The following is a 17135-nucleotide window of genomic DNA, read 5'->3' on the forward strand; positions in this document are numbered from 1 at the left end:
CTTTGCACGTCGAAAAAATAAACTATCTTTTTAAAAATGAAATTATGAAGTATAGCATGTTTTTCTGTGAACAAGTGTACTGCAGTTTTATGATAAAAACATATTATTCTCATCATCAGCATCAATGGACGCTACGAAGAAACAAAGTCATAAGGCATCCTTTAGGACTTCTAAAAAAAGGAAAACTATGGCTTCTAGAAAAACATCACTAAAACCGTTTGTTGCAACTTGGTACGACATAGAAAAAGTTGAATCATCTTTGGCGATAGAATGTGAAAGCATCATTGGAAGACTAACAATGTGTGCATCCTACGGTATAGTCACAGCGCAACATCATGCTATTAACTTGCAAAAGAACGATCCATCTATAGAAGAAATACAACTTACAATGGCTTTGTCAAGCACTGTTCTCATCCTTGCATGCCAACAACACGAAGTTAACATGATGATAACTAAATACCGAACAAGTCTTGCAAAGAAAGAGAGAAACAAATACATGGTGTCACTCTTACCAGACTACACAAAACGAATTCTCAATGCAAAGCCATTACAACTTCAAGTATTGAGCATCATTGATGCATCCATCTCGGTCTGCAAAATGACAAGAGCGATTGCGAATGGAATCTTGGACCGTTGATCTATTCTCGATAGCCCTCGAGTCTCTTGGAATGATGGATTGCTTTTGCAACTATCTACTAGAATTGACTGGACTACATTTGATATTGCAAATGTATTTGCTTTCAACATGCTACATAATCCACTGATCTAGAAGTACATGGCTATAGTAGAACATTCACATCTAAGGACAGGGCTTTACATCCTCAACATGCAATCCATTGAAAGGATTATAGAGCTCCATCATGAAAGCTCTCCATTCGACCCAATACTCTAAGCAGATAGTGAGAATGAAAGATATTATAGTTTGCTAAAAAATGTAGTTGAGTCAAGCGGATGAGAGGCATTTCAAAGAGCTATTTATCACGAGTTCGCATGCATCATATTACGGAAAAATAACTGTCCCATTAAAAGAACAACGACATTTAGGACGGACGGCTTGCCTGCAAGAACCTCACCTTGCCTAGATATCACCTTGGAAAATGTAGTGTTTTTGTTCTTATTCCCTCTTGGCCATGGCACCTATAACCAAAAGAAATGTGAATGTTCAAAATCACGATTAGTGACTCGAACTACATATGCAAACATATTCTCCTTTTGACATCCTCCATGTATTTAAACAACATAGAAACTTATCTACAAATGTATTTCGCTTCGAAACACGACGCATGTAATGTCTAAATACCATCAATAAAACTGTTACATAACAAACATGCTAGAACTACATATAAAACTTCAAACTCCTTTAGTGAGTTGCACATGTCAACCTAGTTTTACATTTTAATGAAAAACAAGAAAAGAAGGCAAATTTAAAAATCCTAATATTTTCCAATTAAGTCTCAATAGTACTCTTAGCAGCTTTAGCTGAATGGAGGTATTGCCCAAATCTCCATAAGAAAACCAATGAAGTCTCAATACTGCTCTTTGGGGCTCTAGCTCAATGGGGGGTGTATTGCCCAAATCTCCATAAGAAAATCAATGGAAATTAAAATTCACGTTCCAATAATACACAGTAAAAATTAATTAAATCGTACTGTATTTTCGCAGTCTTCTTCGTTTAATCTTATTCTTCTTCCCCTCCTCTTCCATCGTGGTGGTCGTCTTTCAATTCCTTTCCCCATCTGCGTATACGCTGTTTCTCTATTCTTTTTTGTGTGCTATCTTTTCATATTGCCTGTCTGTTCCGTCACAGCCGTGACCTTTGGCGGAGCTTCCTCTTCCGTTTGGCCATGGTTCTCTCCCCCTCGGCTGCACCTTCTTGCCCGGATACCGTCCTCAGTTCCTATTCATCGTGGTTCGGTTGATGCAGAGTTAGGGTTTCGCACCTCCTGTGTCTGTTCTTCTTATCCCTCCAGACGACAAAAGCGTTCCCTGGAGGTTGCTCTTGCCAGGCGTTCCGATGGAACCGATGGTCGGCTCGAAGTATAAATTAAGGCGGAAGATCGGGAGCGGGTCATTCGGAGAAATCTATCTCGGTACGGCCATTGCCAATAGTTCATTCTGTTATGTCTTTCTAATCTCTAGGGTTTTACTTCTGCGTTTGCAGATTGTCCGCTTTAGCATTAATCGCCCTTTCATCACAGGTGCAAATTGTCAGACGAATGAGGAAGTGGCCATCAAGCTGGTAGGAGCCCGTATAGTCATTGGAGCAGTCAGGAGTATACACACTGTTTCGAGTGGTCCTTTTACCTTTAGGCACCATTACATTATCAATAACTGATCTTCATTATGTGATATGCTGAATACAGGAGAGTGTTCAATGCCGGCATCCACAGTTGTTATATGAGTCGAAGCTGTATAAAATCTTGGAAGGAGGAAGTAAGTGCTGTTCAGTATCAAAACACAGCATTTAGGACTCGTATGAGACCAGTTACTGACTGGTGATGTTGGTGAATTGCAGCTGGTATACCCAGTGTTAAGTGGTTTGGTATTGAGGGTGACTACAATGTGCTGGTGATGGACCTGTTAGGGCCAAGTTTAGAAGACTTATTTATATTTTGTGGCCGCAAGTTCTCACTGAAGACAGTGCTGATGCTTGCGGACCAACTGGTATGCTGTTTGTCTGAACCTCTACACTGTCTGAATATTCCTCAACGGGCAAAGGTGCAATTTTGTTGTTGAAATTCAAACTTAACACGTTTTTCAAAATTTTGGGTGAGCAGATTGCAAGACTGGAATATGTACACTCTAAGTGCTTTATACACAGGGATATCAAGCCTGATAATTTCCTCATGGGTTTAGGAAAGCAAACACACGTGGTATGAAGTGAATCATGTTAGTCTTGGCACTCTTAAAAAAAAGAGGGAAAATGTATGACGTTTGACTGCCCTAATTGTAGGTTTATATCATTGACTTTGGTTTAGCAAAGAAGTATCGGGATCCCACAACTGGTACACACATACCTTACAGGTGCTTTCTCTTTCTCTCTACTGTGTTCATGCTTCTACTTTAAGCATGATGTTCACTTTGTGAATGTTTCTGATATATTTGGCTTTTCTAGGGAGTTCAAGAGCCTAACAGGTACTGCACGATATGCAAGTATCAACACACACCTTGGAATTGGTAAGTCTGTTAGAAATTTGGTTGGGTAACTTCACCTTCTCATTATCATACAAGTGAAATTCCTTGGTGGTTATTTACGAATGGTGTTTCACCTGCTTGGTTCTGATCCACTGTTCATATTGATTGCAGAACAAAGTTGTCGAGATGACTTAGAATCACTTGGATACGTCTTTTTATATTTTTTGAGGGGCAGGTGTGATGCCATTATCTAGGAAAATTTGGTGATGCTTTTGATTTGTGACTGTGCCTCATATGTGAGGTTTGATTTTGCAGCTTACCTTGGCAAGGATTAAGGGTTGCAAACAAAAAATCCAAGTATGAAAAAATAAGTGACAGGAAGATGTCAACACCAATTGAGGTAATACTTCTGCTATATGGCAGAGACAATGAATTTAACTTGCAACCATTCTGCTAAAGTTTGAGAGCTGGTTCTCTTAACTTCAAACTTTCTTGCCTGGGCTTTGCATTTGTGTTCAGCATGTGATGTTTCAAAAGGATTAGGAGCTCCTCAAGAAATTGACCGATTCATAATTTTAGACCTACGATACTTGTACTGCAATATGCTGAATGATAATTAGTACTCATATGGATGCCAGCTTTTCACGTGGACTCATGTTATTGCACAATAAACTGAACTTAAAGGTATAGTTAGCTCTCTACAAGTTAGAGAATGCTAGGCAATAAACTTGAGCCATTTGACATGGAGTAGATCCCAAATATGATGGTCCTTGCAAGAGATATAATATTCAGTAGAAAGCATAACAATTGATAGTTGCATGGACTCATTATATTGCACATTAAATTGAACTTAAAGGTATAGTTGGCTTCTCTACAAGCTAGAGAATACTGGCCAATAAACTGGAGCCATTTCACAAGAAGTAGATCCCAAATATGATGGCTCTTGAGATATAATATTCAGTAGAAAGCATAACAATTGATAGTGGCGAGTGCCAATTGGGTTCTCTACTACTGGTGCTGACTTGGTAGATGAATGATTGCGTCGTGGACAGGTTATAAAAATGTCTTAGGTTAAATAACCAAAAATATTTATAGAGCAAACAAGAAATGGGTGCAATAAGGATAAAGGGTGCTAATTGGATGCACCATCCCATTTGTCTGGCATTGTGGATCCAATGACTACTTTAAGTGGCTCCAATGCAAATTGAGTGGGTTGGATGAATTCATTTGTGAAATGCCCGGCTTGTCCTTTTAGAGCGTTTGACTTATGATTCTTAGATAACTCAAAACTTTTGAAAGATATTTAAATCAAAAGCAGCTTATGAATGACAAATTGGTGATCAAATAGGTTAGTTAAATGGAGTATCTAGTTTCAGTGAAATTCTGAGGTAAAGAGTACATGGCAAAAAGAACCACCAATCTTGTCACGTATGTCTATTGTATATGTGCTGAATTTTCAAGGTTTTAACTTTTTGTAAAGCTTGCACTTTCAAATGTGAGCAAATGGTTAAAGTTTGGAAGGATGTCCTCACCATAATCAAAAGCATTCTATCCAAATTTAGAAAAAATCCATGATTTGCTTGGTTAAGTGGTATGAAAACTCAAGAGAGAGTGAATTTGTCATATTTAGGCTTGGATTGGTGGTTAAAGTTGTGGTTGAAGATGAGTTTGTCTCTACAACTCCAAGATCAAAGACATCAGGCTTAATGGAGTTAATGAGATTGTGAGCTGAGTTTGAGACAATACAAGGTTGGCTACACTACCATGGATAAATAGATGGTGGCTTTTTTGTGGGCACCCATATTGGTGTAGTGGGTGGGATGTCTTATCCACTACTCTTTACTCATAGGGCAATTGACATCTTTTTGGTGGGCGGGCTTGGGTTAATTGGTTTTATGCATTAACCATGTGCTAAGTTACTGAGGCATGTTTTAAGTGGAATTCATCCTAAGGCTCTATCAAAAACTTGCATGAAATTCCCAAAATAGTAGAGGAATTGGATAGGGATTGTTGTAAATGGGATCAAGGAAGTGTGTGTAATGAGGATTGTGCCAACAATGTAGAGGTAGGGTTTTCATATGTCTTTTTAATGCTGGTGGGCAATGTGCTGGAGTAGTGTGGCTCTTAATTAGAGTTTAGATAGCGGCTAGCCTTGTGCACTTGAAAGATAACTTCAGAGGTTTGGAATGTCTCTATGTTTGTTTGTGTTTTTGTGATTTTTTGATCGTTTTTTTTCCTTTTTGTGGCTTTTGTTTTGGTGGGGGCAGGGCTTTTGTAGTCAAATAAAATATCTAAGAATTTGCAATAAAGATCAATCAAAGGTTTGAAGTCTTGCTATCTCAGTTGTTAGTTGGAGTCTAGAGGAGATGGAGATTTGGACAGACCAATGTATCTGCTTAGCATTTTGTGGTGGCTTATAAAGCAAACCTAACCATTGAAATGTGAAAGAAAAAGATGGGAAAGAGGCAGAATAGACGGTACTTGAAACTAAAGGAAAGGCCAATCATGTTCCTAGGAATAGAAGTCTAAGCAAAAAATTCTAATGTGTGTGTTCACTGTCACTTGTGGCTGATTAATAGTGCCCTTTTCTTGTGCCCAAATGGGATCACTCCCTCTGCAATAAAGGAACATGCATGCACAACTAAAGAAGCATGCATGCACAACCTCGGAAGCTAAATGAGTGTATTTACTAATTCTTTGAAGGGTTCTGCTACTTTCAGAAGCCACTATGAACAGAAGGTCTGTACCACATGGAGAAGGTGTATAGAAATGTATAGTACAGGTGCTTCACTAAGGAAAATCTCATTTCCCTCCATCAATCTAAATTTATGCGATCAAGCCATAGATTGAGTTTGAGGCAATACCATTACTCACCCTGGTGCCTGTTGTGGGAAGTTCATTCATGCATGAGATAGATTTATTGAAGTGGGAACTTTGGGACCTAGCTGCAATGCCTGCGAAAACGTTTCAACTGAACAGTCTGCTGTCTACAAGTGCACAGCAATTTTTTGGGACTTTGTCAACTCTCAAAAGGGACAACTGTGGATTTTTGGCAACTCTCAACAGGGATTGCTATTGTGAACTTGTCAAGATATGGCAGCTAGCAGACCAAGAACATTTACCTCTTTGTGGTTGGCATTGGTTGTGGCAATATCATAGGATCGACAGCATACTTATCAGTCTCCTAGGTCTTCATCCCTGGCCAGCACCTTGCACTGGTCTTCTTTCTGGGACCTGCATGGCAACATGATGGAATATTCTATTCCTATTATTTTTAAAAGAATTTGATGATGTGAACTTTAGCCCTTTTGTGAGCTATACAATAGTTCTTCCATTGTTCTGGGTTATGTATCAGGTTCAGCTTCTTGCTGCTTGTATGGAAACTTAGGTAACAGCGCTAGGTCTACATCACATTAAAACTTGTGTTCATCTTTTTGAGTAATTTGCAGGTACTGTGCAAGGGTTTTCCAACGGAGTTCACATCATATTTTCACTATTGTCGCTCTCTTCGGTTTGCAGACAAGCCAGACTACAAGTACTTGAGAAAAATGTTTCTTGATCTTCTAACACGTGAAGGTGGTTTGCCAAAGCTCAAGTATTCAGTTACGTTAAAAATGCATGTCATGCCTTTACATGAGTGAAGCAACTTAGAAGAGATTTCCCACGTTTTTGTCAATATACTAGGTCACCAATTCGACTATGTGTTTGACTGGACTATTATCAAGTATCAGCAGAGGCAAGCGAGTTCTGCTCTGCAAAGAACACTTGTATGTGATGCTTTTTGATGCTTTAATGAAATATTCAGATTGTCAGAATCCTGGTAAGTTATGGTCTTTCTGTTGCAGCCTCCTCCAGCAGGAACGAGTACTGTTCCCATGGCACCTGGTGCTGCAGTTGTTGGACAGACATCTGGTCCGTTTGTCTTATTTGTACAAATTATTTGTCCTTTTGGCAGGGTTTTTCAAAGTGCTAATTTCTTCTTGGTGTACTTAGGTTCCAAGGAGGTAAATGAAGCCAACACAAGGCCAGATGCTGCAGAAGGCAGTCAATGGAGGCCTGGCAGCAATGGGCATGCTGCTCAGAAAATTGTGGTGTCTGTTGAGGATACTGATACTCGGGCTTTGAAAGACGCAGTAAGTTGCCTTTTTTCCTTAAATAGCTGCTTGGAACTTAATAACAGTACTTAAGGTAGGGCTTGATAGATCAAAGTGGAAAGACATTCTAGGTCAGGCCCTAGATCTATGTAACTGAATTGACTTCTAAGACACTTGTGATAGGGGGGTTTTGCATCTTAGCCCCATTGAGTGTAGAAATGAATTACTATATAGAAAAGATTTTCTCCAACTGGTGCTTACCTATGGTAGGCATGTGGGAACAAACCCGTACAAAGGATCCTTTAGGCCAATCAACACATTTATGTTATCACTGTTCTGCTCAGCAGGCTGTAGTGGAACAGCCGATACAGTAGCGCATTCATCTCTTTACTGATAGGGTGAGAAGCTTATCGTGATTCTTAGTAGGCTGGCAGAATCTATTTGAGCTTTAATGTATGGTAGGGTTAGGCAGGGTGAAAATAAGAAAAAGTATGCAGGTATCGTTCAATGTTGAAGGGCTCCAGTTACCTGCTTGCTGTGTAATGAGCTTCTTAGCTAGTTGTATGATGCAAAATGTGAGCTGGCAGTGTAAGGACATTATGTTCTTCAACCCTTCAATGATGGTGAGCTGAAAGGCTGAGGATGCATTTGTTAGGGTGCAGATAGCATACAGGCTATATGTTCTTGATGGCCATTTTATGGTTTCAGGCCTCCATATCAGCAAGGGTTAATACATTTCTATTCTTATATTGTTCTATGTTTGTTGCACGACCATGTATTGTCAGCTTTTGTTTACTTCTGCCCTGGAATAGAGTACACTGTTCTGTGTCAGTTGGAAGTATCTAAATCAGGATGGCTGTATCTGCTGCAGTAAAATCATTCTTCTGATGCATTGTTTGATGTAGGTACGAAGTAAAGGAGTGCAGTAAAGCTGTATCCAGTTTATTGGGATGGTATGTATATTGAAGCAGAAAATTTGTGCTGAGTGTTGACTTTCTAGAGTTTTGATTTTATTGGGTTCTAATTAGATGGCTTGGTCATATTTGCAGGTCTTCTTTTGGCAAGATTGAATCATTCAGAGATGCAGAAGTCAGTCAGGCCCTGGAACCTGGAAGTGTAAAGATGCCCCTGGATTTCGACTTGGATACATGACCGACAGCAGTGCCAGGGTGTTGGAAATTTGCATTATGCAACTCCGGTCCTTGAAAGAGAAGTGGCCTTGAAGAGCTTTGAATGGCAAAGCAGTCTTACTTTCTCTGTGGTTTTCTTACCCACTATTTTTTTGTGTGGGTCTTGCTCCCAAGCAAGTGGGTCCATTGACCAGTTGAGATCTCATTGGATTAGGACATTGTACTTCAGTTTGATGTCTTAGGGCTATCTCTTGTAAGTAGTCCAGTGTGTCCTTCCCCTGGTTTTGTATCATGCTTTCATATTTTGCCAGTTCGCTCTGGTTGAAGAGGCATTTCATTTGCCTGCTGTATTTAGTATATTCTGTTGGCTGTGAAAATTTCGGCATGGCCACCTCACTATAGGGCTGAGATTTTTTAGTGCTTGACCTCATTGTGGGAAGATCATATTCAAAGTAATAAAGTGGCTCGTGAATTCTGAAGAAATGGTTGGCTGCAGCAATCATTGTTATGTGTTCTCAGTAGAACATATGTTTTGGTTTCTGGTACAAATACAAACCCATTATCAGTCTGACCTCTGCTTCAAATGTTTCTTCAGGGAAGTATAGCTCACAAAGACTGCTGCACTGCAAGGATTTGGTTCCTTGGATCAGAATATATTCAAATCATTGGCTCTAGTATTTCGAGTTTCAATGGGGGTATGCATCTGATTCTCTGTAGGTTGAGGAAGCTTTCCTCAAGTAGGAAGCAATACAGTGAATTCTGATATCACAATACAGTGAATTCTGATATCAGTGAAGGGCATTCTGATACTTCACTACAGCCAATCTGTGAGTGCAGGTATTTTTTACTTTCCAATTTAGCTTGTTTCAACATTTTTTCTGGACAATTGAGTGTTTGGGTTTGGGTGCAATGATTGTCTTTTGGCAAATAATGCTATATTATTTCACTGGCAGGTGTGGCATGGGAATGTCCTTTGCATCCTGGAGTAATTAGTACATTTCTAAGTATCATTGCATGCGGCATGCACTAGGAGTGAAATCTGCTGCTTGTCAGATGCTGCAAGCAGTTGTTTTTGCATAAGCTGCACTAGTAATTGAGGTGTCCACCGTTCTTGATGCTAGGGCATGTGTGCGGCACAATCAATCCTCCTTAGATGCCCAGTTGCAGATATTGTCACATGTTTATCTTTAGTTGCTGTGGGTGAAAGGTCCTTAACAGGTGGAAATGTATCAGAAGTTTGCATTTTGATTGGTTTGTGTGAAACAAGTGTTCGTTTGCTTGAACATAGTTAAAATAGCATAAACTTTATAAACACAGTTAAATTAGCATGGACTTTATAAACATTGGTTATTGACAGGACAGGTGCTTGCATACCTGTTCATTCTCTTTTCTTGCTCAATAATGTGGAGTAGTATGTTAGGGAGAGAGTTAATCAGAGTACTCAGTATAGATTGTGAGATGAAGGTAACTATGCATACATGAAGGATCAGAAATTTCAATGTAAGTGGTGCTGGTCTGGATCTTTACTCCTTTCGTGTGTAGGCCTGGTTGGCTATACGACTAGCAATCTGCACATGAGCAACATGTTCACTAGGGCAGCGACCTACCTCTTGGTGAAATAGGATAACCCTGTAGGGCTTGTGCATGCTAAGCTGGCATTCAGTTCCATCTTTCAGTTTCAACATGAAGAGGTTTTAAGGTGGCCTTGCTTTGCAGTAGTGAGCTCCAGTGTGCCTAATGGAACTGGGAGATCAACTTGAAAGGTCACTGTCATATCTGAAATATCGGAGCTGAGGTTTGGATGGTTGTTTTTAAAAGATGTGAAGAGAAGTTATGTTACATGGTAAGAAATTTACATCTTCCTCAATGGGAATGACACAGCTTCTTCAAAACCTTACTAACACCTGCAGAGGCTTTACTTTAAACCTAAAATGGCAAAAAGTGTTGAGCTTCAGCAGTTGTGTTAGAGCTCAGCATGGCAAGTGTTTAGCCTTTAAATAAAGTGCTTAGGCTTATTCGGGTCCCTAATTGGTTCATACCATACAGTACAAAGTTGGTCAGCAGGTAATCTTATGGTGGATTAAGAACAACTCAATAAAATGCACACGCTAATACCTAATTGGCTTAGTGTTGATAGTCTTGTGGGGAAGGTAGCCTTGCATGCAATAATCTGTCAACTCTTTTCTCGGAACCCATATTTAAGATATTGAAAAAAAACAACAAACAGCACCTGTCAAGCGTAATTATCACTACTTGTTCTTAGTTGTATGTTGTCCATTGCTGAATATTAGTGGTGCAACAGTATGTCTATAATGTACAATTTCAAGTGGAACTTGAGTGCCTCTTGATGCTATCATCACATATCTTAGTGACTTAAGCGTGTGAAACTATAGCATTTCTGAAATACTTTCTCTTGAGCTCTGAAGAAAGTAGGTTACCTTTCATTTGTAAGCTGGTGAATGGTGCAAGTATAAGTGAACCTCTAGCAGCGTGTTAGGGGTCTAGCACTTTTATCACCATGTTTCACTGATAGAATCGTGATCAACTTCCTATCTTGACAGCACAGAGAGACACTTCACATTGTCAGCCTTATTGCAACTGGTTCAATGGATGTGTTTATATTGTTTCAAACAATATAAATTCTACTACATATGAAAATAATGATTTGAAATCCAATGTGCCTTGTTTACACTTTGCTCAACTCACTTGTTCTAATGAGGGCTTGATTTTCTAGTGCCTTAGTTTAAATATTGTACTTGAGGTGTGAATGATCTTATCTTCCTCTTTTAAATATGTTAATGGCCTTGTGGATGCATAAGTTTAGGCCACCAAAGTCATTGTGCTAGGTGAGGCGGGGAGAAAAACCTATAGGGTAGTTGGAGTGGTCCATTAATTTTTTGAGAGGTCTCTAAGCACCCAATGGTTCTTCAGGGTAGCTGGGGTGGTCCATTAATTTCTTGAGAGGTCTCTAAGCACCCAATAGTTCTATTCTAAGATCACCCAACACAAGACTTTTGATGAGACTTAAGATGTCTAATCTCAAGTCATACCCTCCTACAATCATGCTTGACAAACCTAGATAAATGAATGTCTTGCTACTATTGCATCTTGATTGTGTGTTTCATACATGTTGGAATGCCCTGATGATTGAATCCACCATCTTGTTCTTATCCAACTTTAGTATCCCTTATCTTGGTTTGCCTTTGGAATTGATCTCTTCCCTTTTTTGTGGTGGTCACTTTACCCCATATTTTCTTCGGTTTTGGACCTTTTTTTTCAAATGTGGTCTTACAAATGTAACATCAAATATTAAAGTGCTAGAAGGAATTATTTGCAATTGGTATACCCAACGAGTGATTTCACACCATAAAGTGCTAGTTGCTAATAGATACATGCAATCTAGTCGAGGAATTGCCAAATTGTTTGTTGCAGCTAATGAAATATCGTTAATAGTAGGTGTTTGGAATTGCTCTCTTCCCTTTTTTATAGTGGTCACTCACTTTACCCCATATTTTCTTGGTTTTTGGACCTTTTTTTCAATGTAGTCTTTTTAAAGTGCTAGAAGGAATTATTTGCATTTGGTATATCCAACAAGTGATTTCACACCATACAATGTTAGTTGCCAGTAGATAAATGCAATCTAGTTGAGGAATTGCCAAATTGTTTGTTGCAGTTAATGAAATATTGTAAATAGTAGGCCTTATAATGCCAAAAGCATTGTTGGAACTTTTTTTTTTGGGTTTTTTTTGGGCCTACATATAGTCATGAAAACATATCTTGTAGGGCCATGAAACAACTTAAATAACATAAAGAATATGAAGATGAGATGAACTTATTTCAATAGGTATCAATGTTTAGAGTGCCAAAATATTTCAAAATTACCATGGAAATGCATGCGATGTGGACTTACCTATGTAATGGGTGCTATGCTTGCCACATTGTTGACCATTGCAAAAGTAGTAAGTGGTCAAAATCGAGTACATTCCCAAATGCACTTACAAATTGGAACATTACTAGTTGGGAGCTTCTAATTTTGAAGGATTGAACCTATTGGATAGAAGAATCCTTCATTTTGAAATGGATTGTGATGCGGACTTAGGTATGTAATTGGTGCTATGCTTGCCACATTGTTGACCATTGCAAAAGTAGCAAGTGGTCAAAATCAAGTACTTTCCCAAATGCACTTACAAATTGGAACATTACTAGTTGGGAGCTTCTAATTTTAAAGGATTGAACCTATTGGATAGAAGAATCCTTCATTTTGAAATGGTTTGCGTTGTGGGGTTAGATATGTAATAGGGGCCATGCTTGCGACATTGTTGACCATTGCAAAAGTAGTAAGTGGTCAAAATCAAGTACATTCCCGAATGCACTTACAAATTGGAACATTACTAGTTGGGAGCTTCTAATTTTAAAGGATTGACCAATTTAAGGAGGTACTATTGGATACTAGAATCCTTAATTTTGAAATGAATTTTTTGTTTTTATAAATATGTTGTAGAGTTGGATGGGAGTTTCCATCTCATTTGTATCCCATTTGCGTAAGTATTAAACCTAATATTCACAACAACAAGGTTTCAGAGAGAATTACTTTGTTATAAAATTTAGCATGATTTCACAATGAATTGCTAGCTTGTAGATGTTTTGTACAAATATCTATAATGTAGTTGCATTTAGGACTTTGTTTCACATGTCCCTTTATAAATCTATGCATTTTATTTAAACCTACTACATGAATGCTATGCTCAAGTGAAAAAGAGATTGAATGCTACATTCTAGCAACATAGCATTAACATGTAAATTACAAAAAAGGTACAAATATGTACCATTTTGAAGAGTACACAAAATAGGTTTTTTGGTAGCAATCAATAGGAGACTTGAACAAATCTCAACACAATTTGAGATTAAATGTGGCAAAAAGAGACTTTCAAGGAATCAAAAATCTCACAAAACATAACAATAATGTTAAAGTAATTTATTAAGAGAAGCTTTATCATGTGTCAAAATTTAGAAGTTTTGTTTCAAAGGTTAATGAACTTGGTATCTTTGATTCATTATAAGGTTAGGATTATAGACCCAAGCATAATGATGCTTGAGGCTAAGGCTTGTGGCTAAAAGGAAGTCAAATTTCATTGGACCCAAGGCTTGTGGCTAAAAGGAAGTCATGATCTTTTACTGTAAAATACTACAAAGTAACAATACCTTTGATTTTTTAAAGGGTTGGAAGTATAGACCCAAGCGAAATGATGCTTGAGGCTACAGCCAAAAGGAAGTCATGATCTCTTATTGTAAAATACTACTAAGTAACCATAGTCATGAGAACCTAAAGTCTATTACATGGTATGCAAGTTTGTAACAAGATGCTATTGATCTAAAGATCCCAATGAGGTGCTAAATTTTAATACTAGTGCAGTAGATGGAGGTGGTGGAATGTGTGTTGAAGCTCAAGATATCTTAGATTAAGGGGAAGGCCACACATGATTGCAAGTTGGTGTTGAAAATAGTTAAGTAGTCGGTGATCAAAGTAACTTTTGATTCGGGATTGTACACAAATTAGGAAATGTGCTTGGCAAAGGCTTTTTTGTACTTTACATGTGAGTATTAGGGTATCATGATTGATTGGAGTAAAATGATGGGGTAGATGTTGCATTTGCACATCTAGAAATGGTGCATTTGCATTTTCACTAGTCACCCTGGCTCTTTATTGTTGCCTTGATTGTTTGTTGCTCTTGATTGGTTTTCTTTTAAACTCTATATACTCAATCACCATGTGGATGTAGGAAATAAACTCTTAAGACCATTTGGTCACCATGTGTTTGACTTAACCCACTATGCCACACCTACTCGGTCCTCTCTCTCTCTCTCTCTCTCTCTCTCTCTCTCTCTCTCTCTCTCTCTCTCTCCCTCTCTCTCTCTCTCTCTCTCCCTCTCTCTCTCTCTCTCTCTCTCTCTCTCTCCACCATAGCAATGTGTAATGTCCTAAGGTTGATAGTGCCATGTGACTCAAATTTGGGCCATACATATACTATGGCAAGTTAACCCTTGTGGTGCCATATGGTTCTATGCCATTAGCCCTCGTAGTGACGAAATCTACCTTGTCATGTTGCACAATTTGAAACTTGGTGGGAAGCTAATGGACTTGATTAATACCATGATGAAGTTAGATAGATAGATCCTATTGAATATTATGTTTAGAAGTTTAAAAACTTGCTTGAGTAGGTTGGAGATAGATGGAAAACCATTATATGCAATGGTTATTTCTTCCTAAAGGAATTAGACTTGGGCCTAAGTAACTTTGAGAGAAGAAGCTGTAAGTTTTTGGATTGAGACTCATATGAAGTTTTGGATTTGGAAAGTGAGAGAGAGGAGGAATTGACAATTAAAAATAAGAACTAGATGACAACTTAGATGGAGTCAAAAGGGAAAAAATTAAGGAAAACATAAGTATGGTAAGGGGTAAAATTAAAGAAACAACAAAGTTGGATAGGAATATTAAAGGATAAAAACTTTTTTTTTTTTTTTTTTGGTTGGATTTGCTTAAGAGTTGGGCATGAAGTTGTAACTTGTTGGTATTACCAAAATATTAGAGGAGGTTTGATAGCACCAATGATGGAGCTAGTTGGAAGTATGCAACCACGTGTGATAATAAAATAGTGATAATCATTGAATGGGCCACAAGGATAGTAGAAGATCAAACATCACCATGTCGTTAATATGGATGCCAAGGTGGTCATTTTATCAAAATGGATTATGAAGTATGGGAAGGCATAAGGTCAAGAGAGGCTTGCCAATAGTATGAATCCATGAAGAAGGATGGTTGACATGAGCAACTCGCCAACACTAGCCACCTACCTTAGTAGTAGTAGTAATAGTGGAGATCATTGATGAATGGCTTGATCTTGAGGTCATTGGAATTTAGGTGTATGGGGACCTAAATTTTTTAAAATCTATTTGCAATGGAAAAATGAGGTTGGTGTTGAGAATGACATGTCACTATGAGCATCTAGATTGTATAGTTGTGGAAGAGTTTATGCATGAAGTACCAATACTAACTATTGCTAGAGCCTAAGACTCTTGTAAGATGGACTGGGAGGTCTAAGAGAAGATTTTGGCAAGCAAGCTTAAAGCAAGTGTCGAAGCATTAAAAGTAAGTAAATAAACAAGAAGGAAGTAGTGTGCAATTGTACAGTGGGGTTAATTTTGAACATTGGGATGCAAAGAAATTAGAGCAAGAGTTTGAAGTTTGACCCAAAGACATGTGGAGAGAGCAAATAGAAGCTAGAATGGAGTGGATTTGATGAATTATTTTAGCATTGGCTAAACCCTCATTGCAGTTGAACTTCACATGTGTTGGATTTAATTTGAAGCTTCAAGGATAAGCTATTGTTGAAGATACTTGAGCAACAACAAAAAGAGATTTTGAAATCAAGTTGAAGTAAGTAAATTTGATGTTGAATGTAAAGTAAGTACTACACCCCAAGTGGATATTGTGGATCATAAAGTGCCAACTATACAAATATACTACATTGGCAAAGTTATTGATGATGTGTAATTAGCTAGGGGATTTAGATTAGATATTTTGTAAGAAAACAATATTGTAGGAAAGAAATGGTAGTTTATATCAACATCTTTTTGAGTTGAAATGCTAGAGTAGAGAAGACTTTAACCCATTTAGAATTGATGTGGAAAACATTGTTTAGAGCTACGCATGAGTGAATGGAAGTAAAGCTAAGAAGTTATAGCAATTTGATAATTTTGTTATGGAAAGAACAATTCAGGTGTAGGGACCCAAATGCATGTAGAAACCCAAAAGGGGAGTCTTTATTCAAGCACCTGAATCGAGGAACTAGATTGAAAATTGTAGTTCAAGCATAAGACTATACTCCAATATGTGAGTAGGATGCATTGAATTTGAACTCTCTCGGCAATAGGAAGATGTAGCTTATAAAGCCATAGTGGAAGCAGAGTAGAGATATGAGCACAACTTGAAGCATTTGGCTCATGTGCTAGATGATGAGGTTCAAGAGGTCAATTTGGGGAATGCTTAGGATTTGAAGCCAATGAAGATTGATGTTAATGTGGATAGATGTGGTTGGATATCAAATCTGTATTTCTACTAATGGATTTCTAGGTTATAGTTAGATAAGAATGGCTTTCGAAAATATAAACAAAACAATGTTTATCAACGAATGGGGTGTCTCTGTTAGCATGATCATGAACTTTGGGTTTAAGGATGGTTTGGCTTAGTTTCGAGTAGCTCAAAAATTGTTTGATCCTTATTTGATGAGCTTTATGGGGGATTTTGTTGATGTTTTTTGTGTGTTGGGAAAGATTTGTATAATTTAAGGCTTTGTTTAGAAAGGTGTAGAATGTCATTGAACACATTCAAGCAAGTCTCTGCTACAAAAGAAGAGGGTTTCTTAACCATATTTGGTCAAAAGAAGGAATGGCTCTTGATCCATGGAAAATTCTTGTTTTTGACAAAGTGTAGCCATCAAAAAGTGCAAAAGAAGTCATGTGGCTTGTAGGTCAATTCAAGTAGCAAAGTAGGTATTTGAGTTATGTTCCAATACATGCATGACACTAACTACACTTACGAAAAAGGGTTTTTAATTAGTTTTGGAGATGATCAAGAGAGGCATCAAGGTTTTGAAGAAGATGCTACATGTATGTTGCAACTAGCAAAACAAGATTTAATTTTATGTGTTTATGGATACCTTTGATGTGGTAATACATGCAATTTTTAATGTAGAGAAATGTGAAGGGTTAGCTAAGG

The 17135-nt window shown here is 38.0% G+C and overlaps 1 protein-coding gene across 1 annotated transcript; it reads left to right on the top strand.

The window, feature by feature from the left end:
* The first annotated feature begins 1684 nt into the window (after positions 1-1684).
* On the top strand, positions 1685-8921 carry LOC148027232 (uncharacterized). The gene is made up of 15 exons (XM_087691786.1): positions 1685-2090; positions 2199-2239; positions 2364-2433; positions 2516-2664; positions 2778-2873; positions 2954-3024; positions 3116-3177; positions 3307-3370; positions 3451-3535; positions 6585-6711; positions 6820-6902; positions 6981-7047; positions 7129-7268; positions 8135-8182; positions 8279-8921. Exons 1-14 carry the CDS (start codon positions 2015-2017, stop codon positions 8156-8158), a joined length of 1155 nt encoding a protein of 384 aa, XP_087547912.1. The 5' UTR covers positions 1685-2014; the 3' UTR covers positions 8159-8182; positions 8279-8921.
* The last annotated feature ends 8214 nt before the right edge of the window (positions 8922-17135 follow it).

The sequence above is a fragment of the Lygodium microphyllum genome, chromosome 13 (genome assembly GCF_053477565.2).
Source record: "Lygodium microphyllum isolate KBCC chromosome 13, Lygodium_microphyllum_v1.1.10, whole genome shotgun sequence".
NCBI classification, from domain to species: Eukaryota; Viridiplantae; Streptophyta; class Polypodiopsida; order Schizaeales; family Lygodiaceae; genus Lygodium; species Lygodium microphyllum.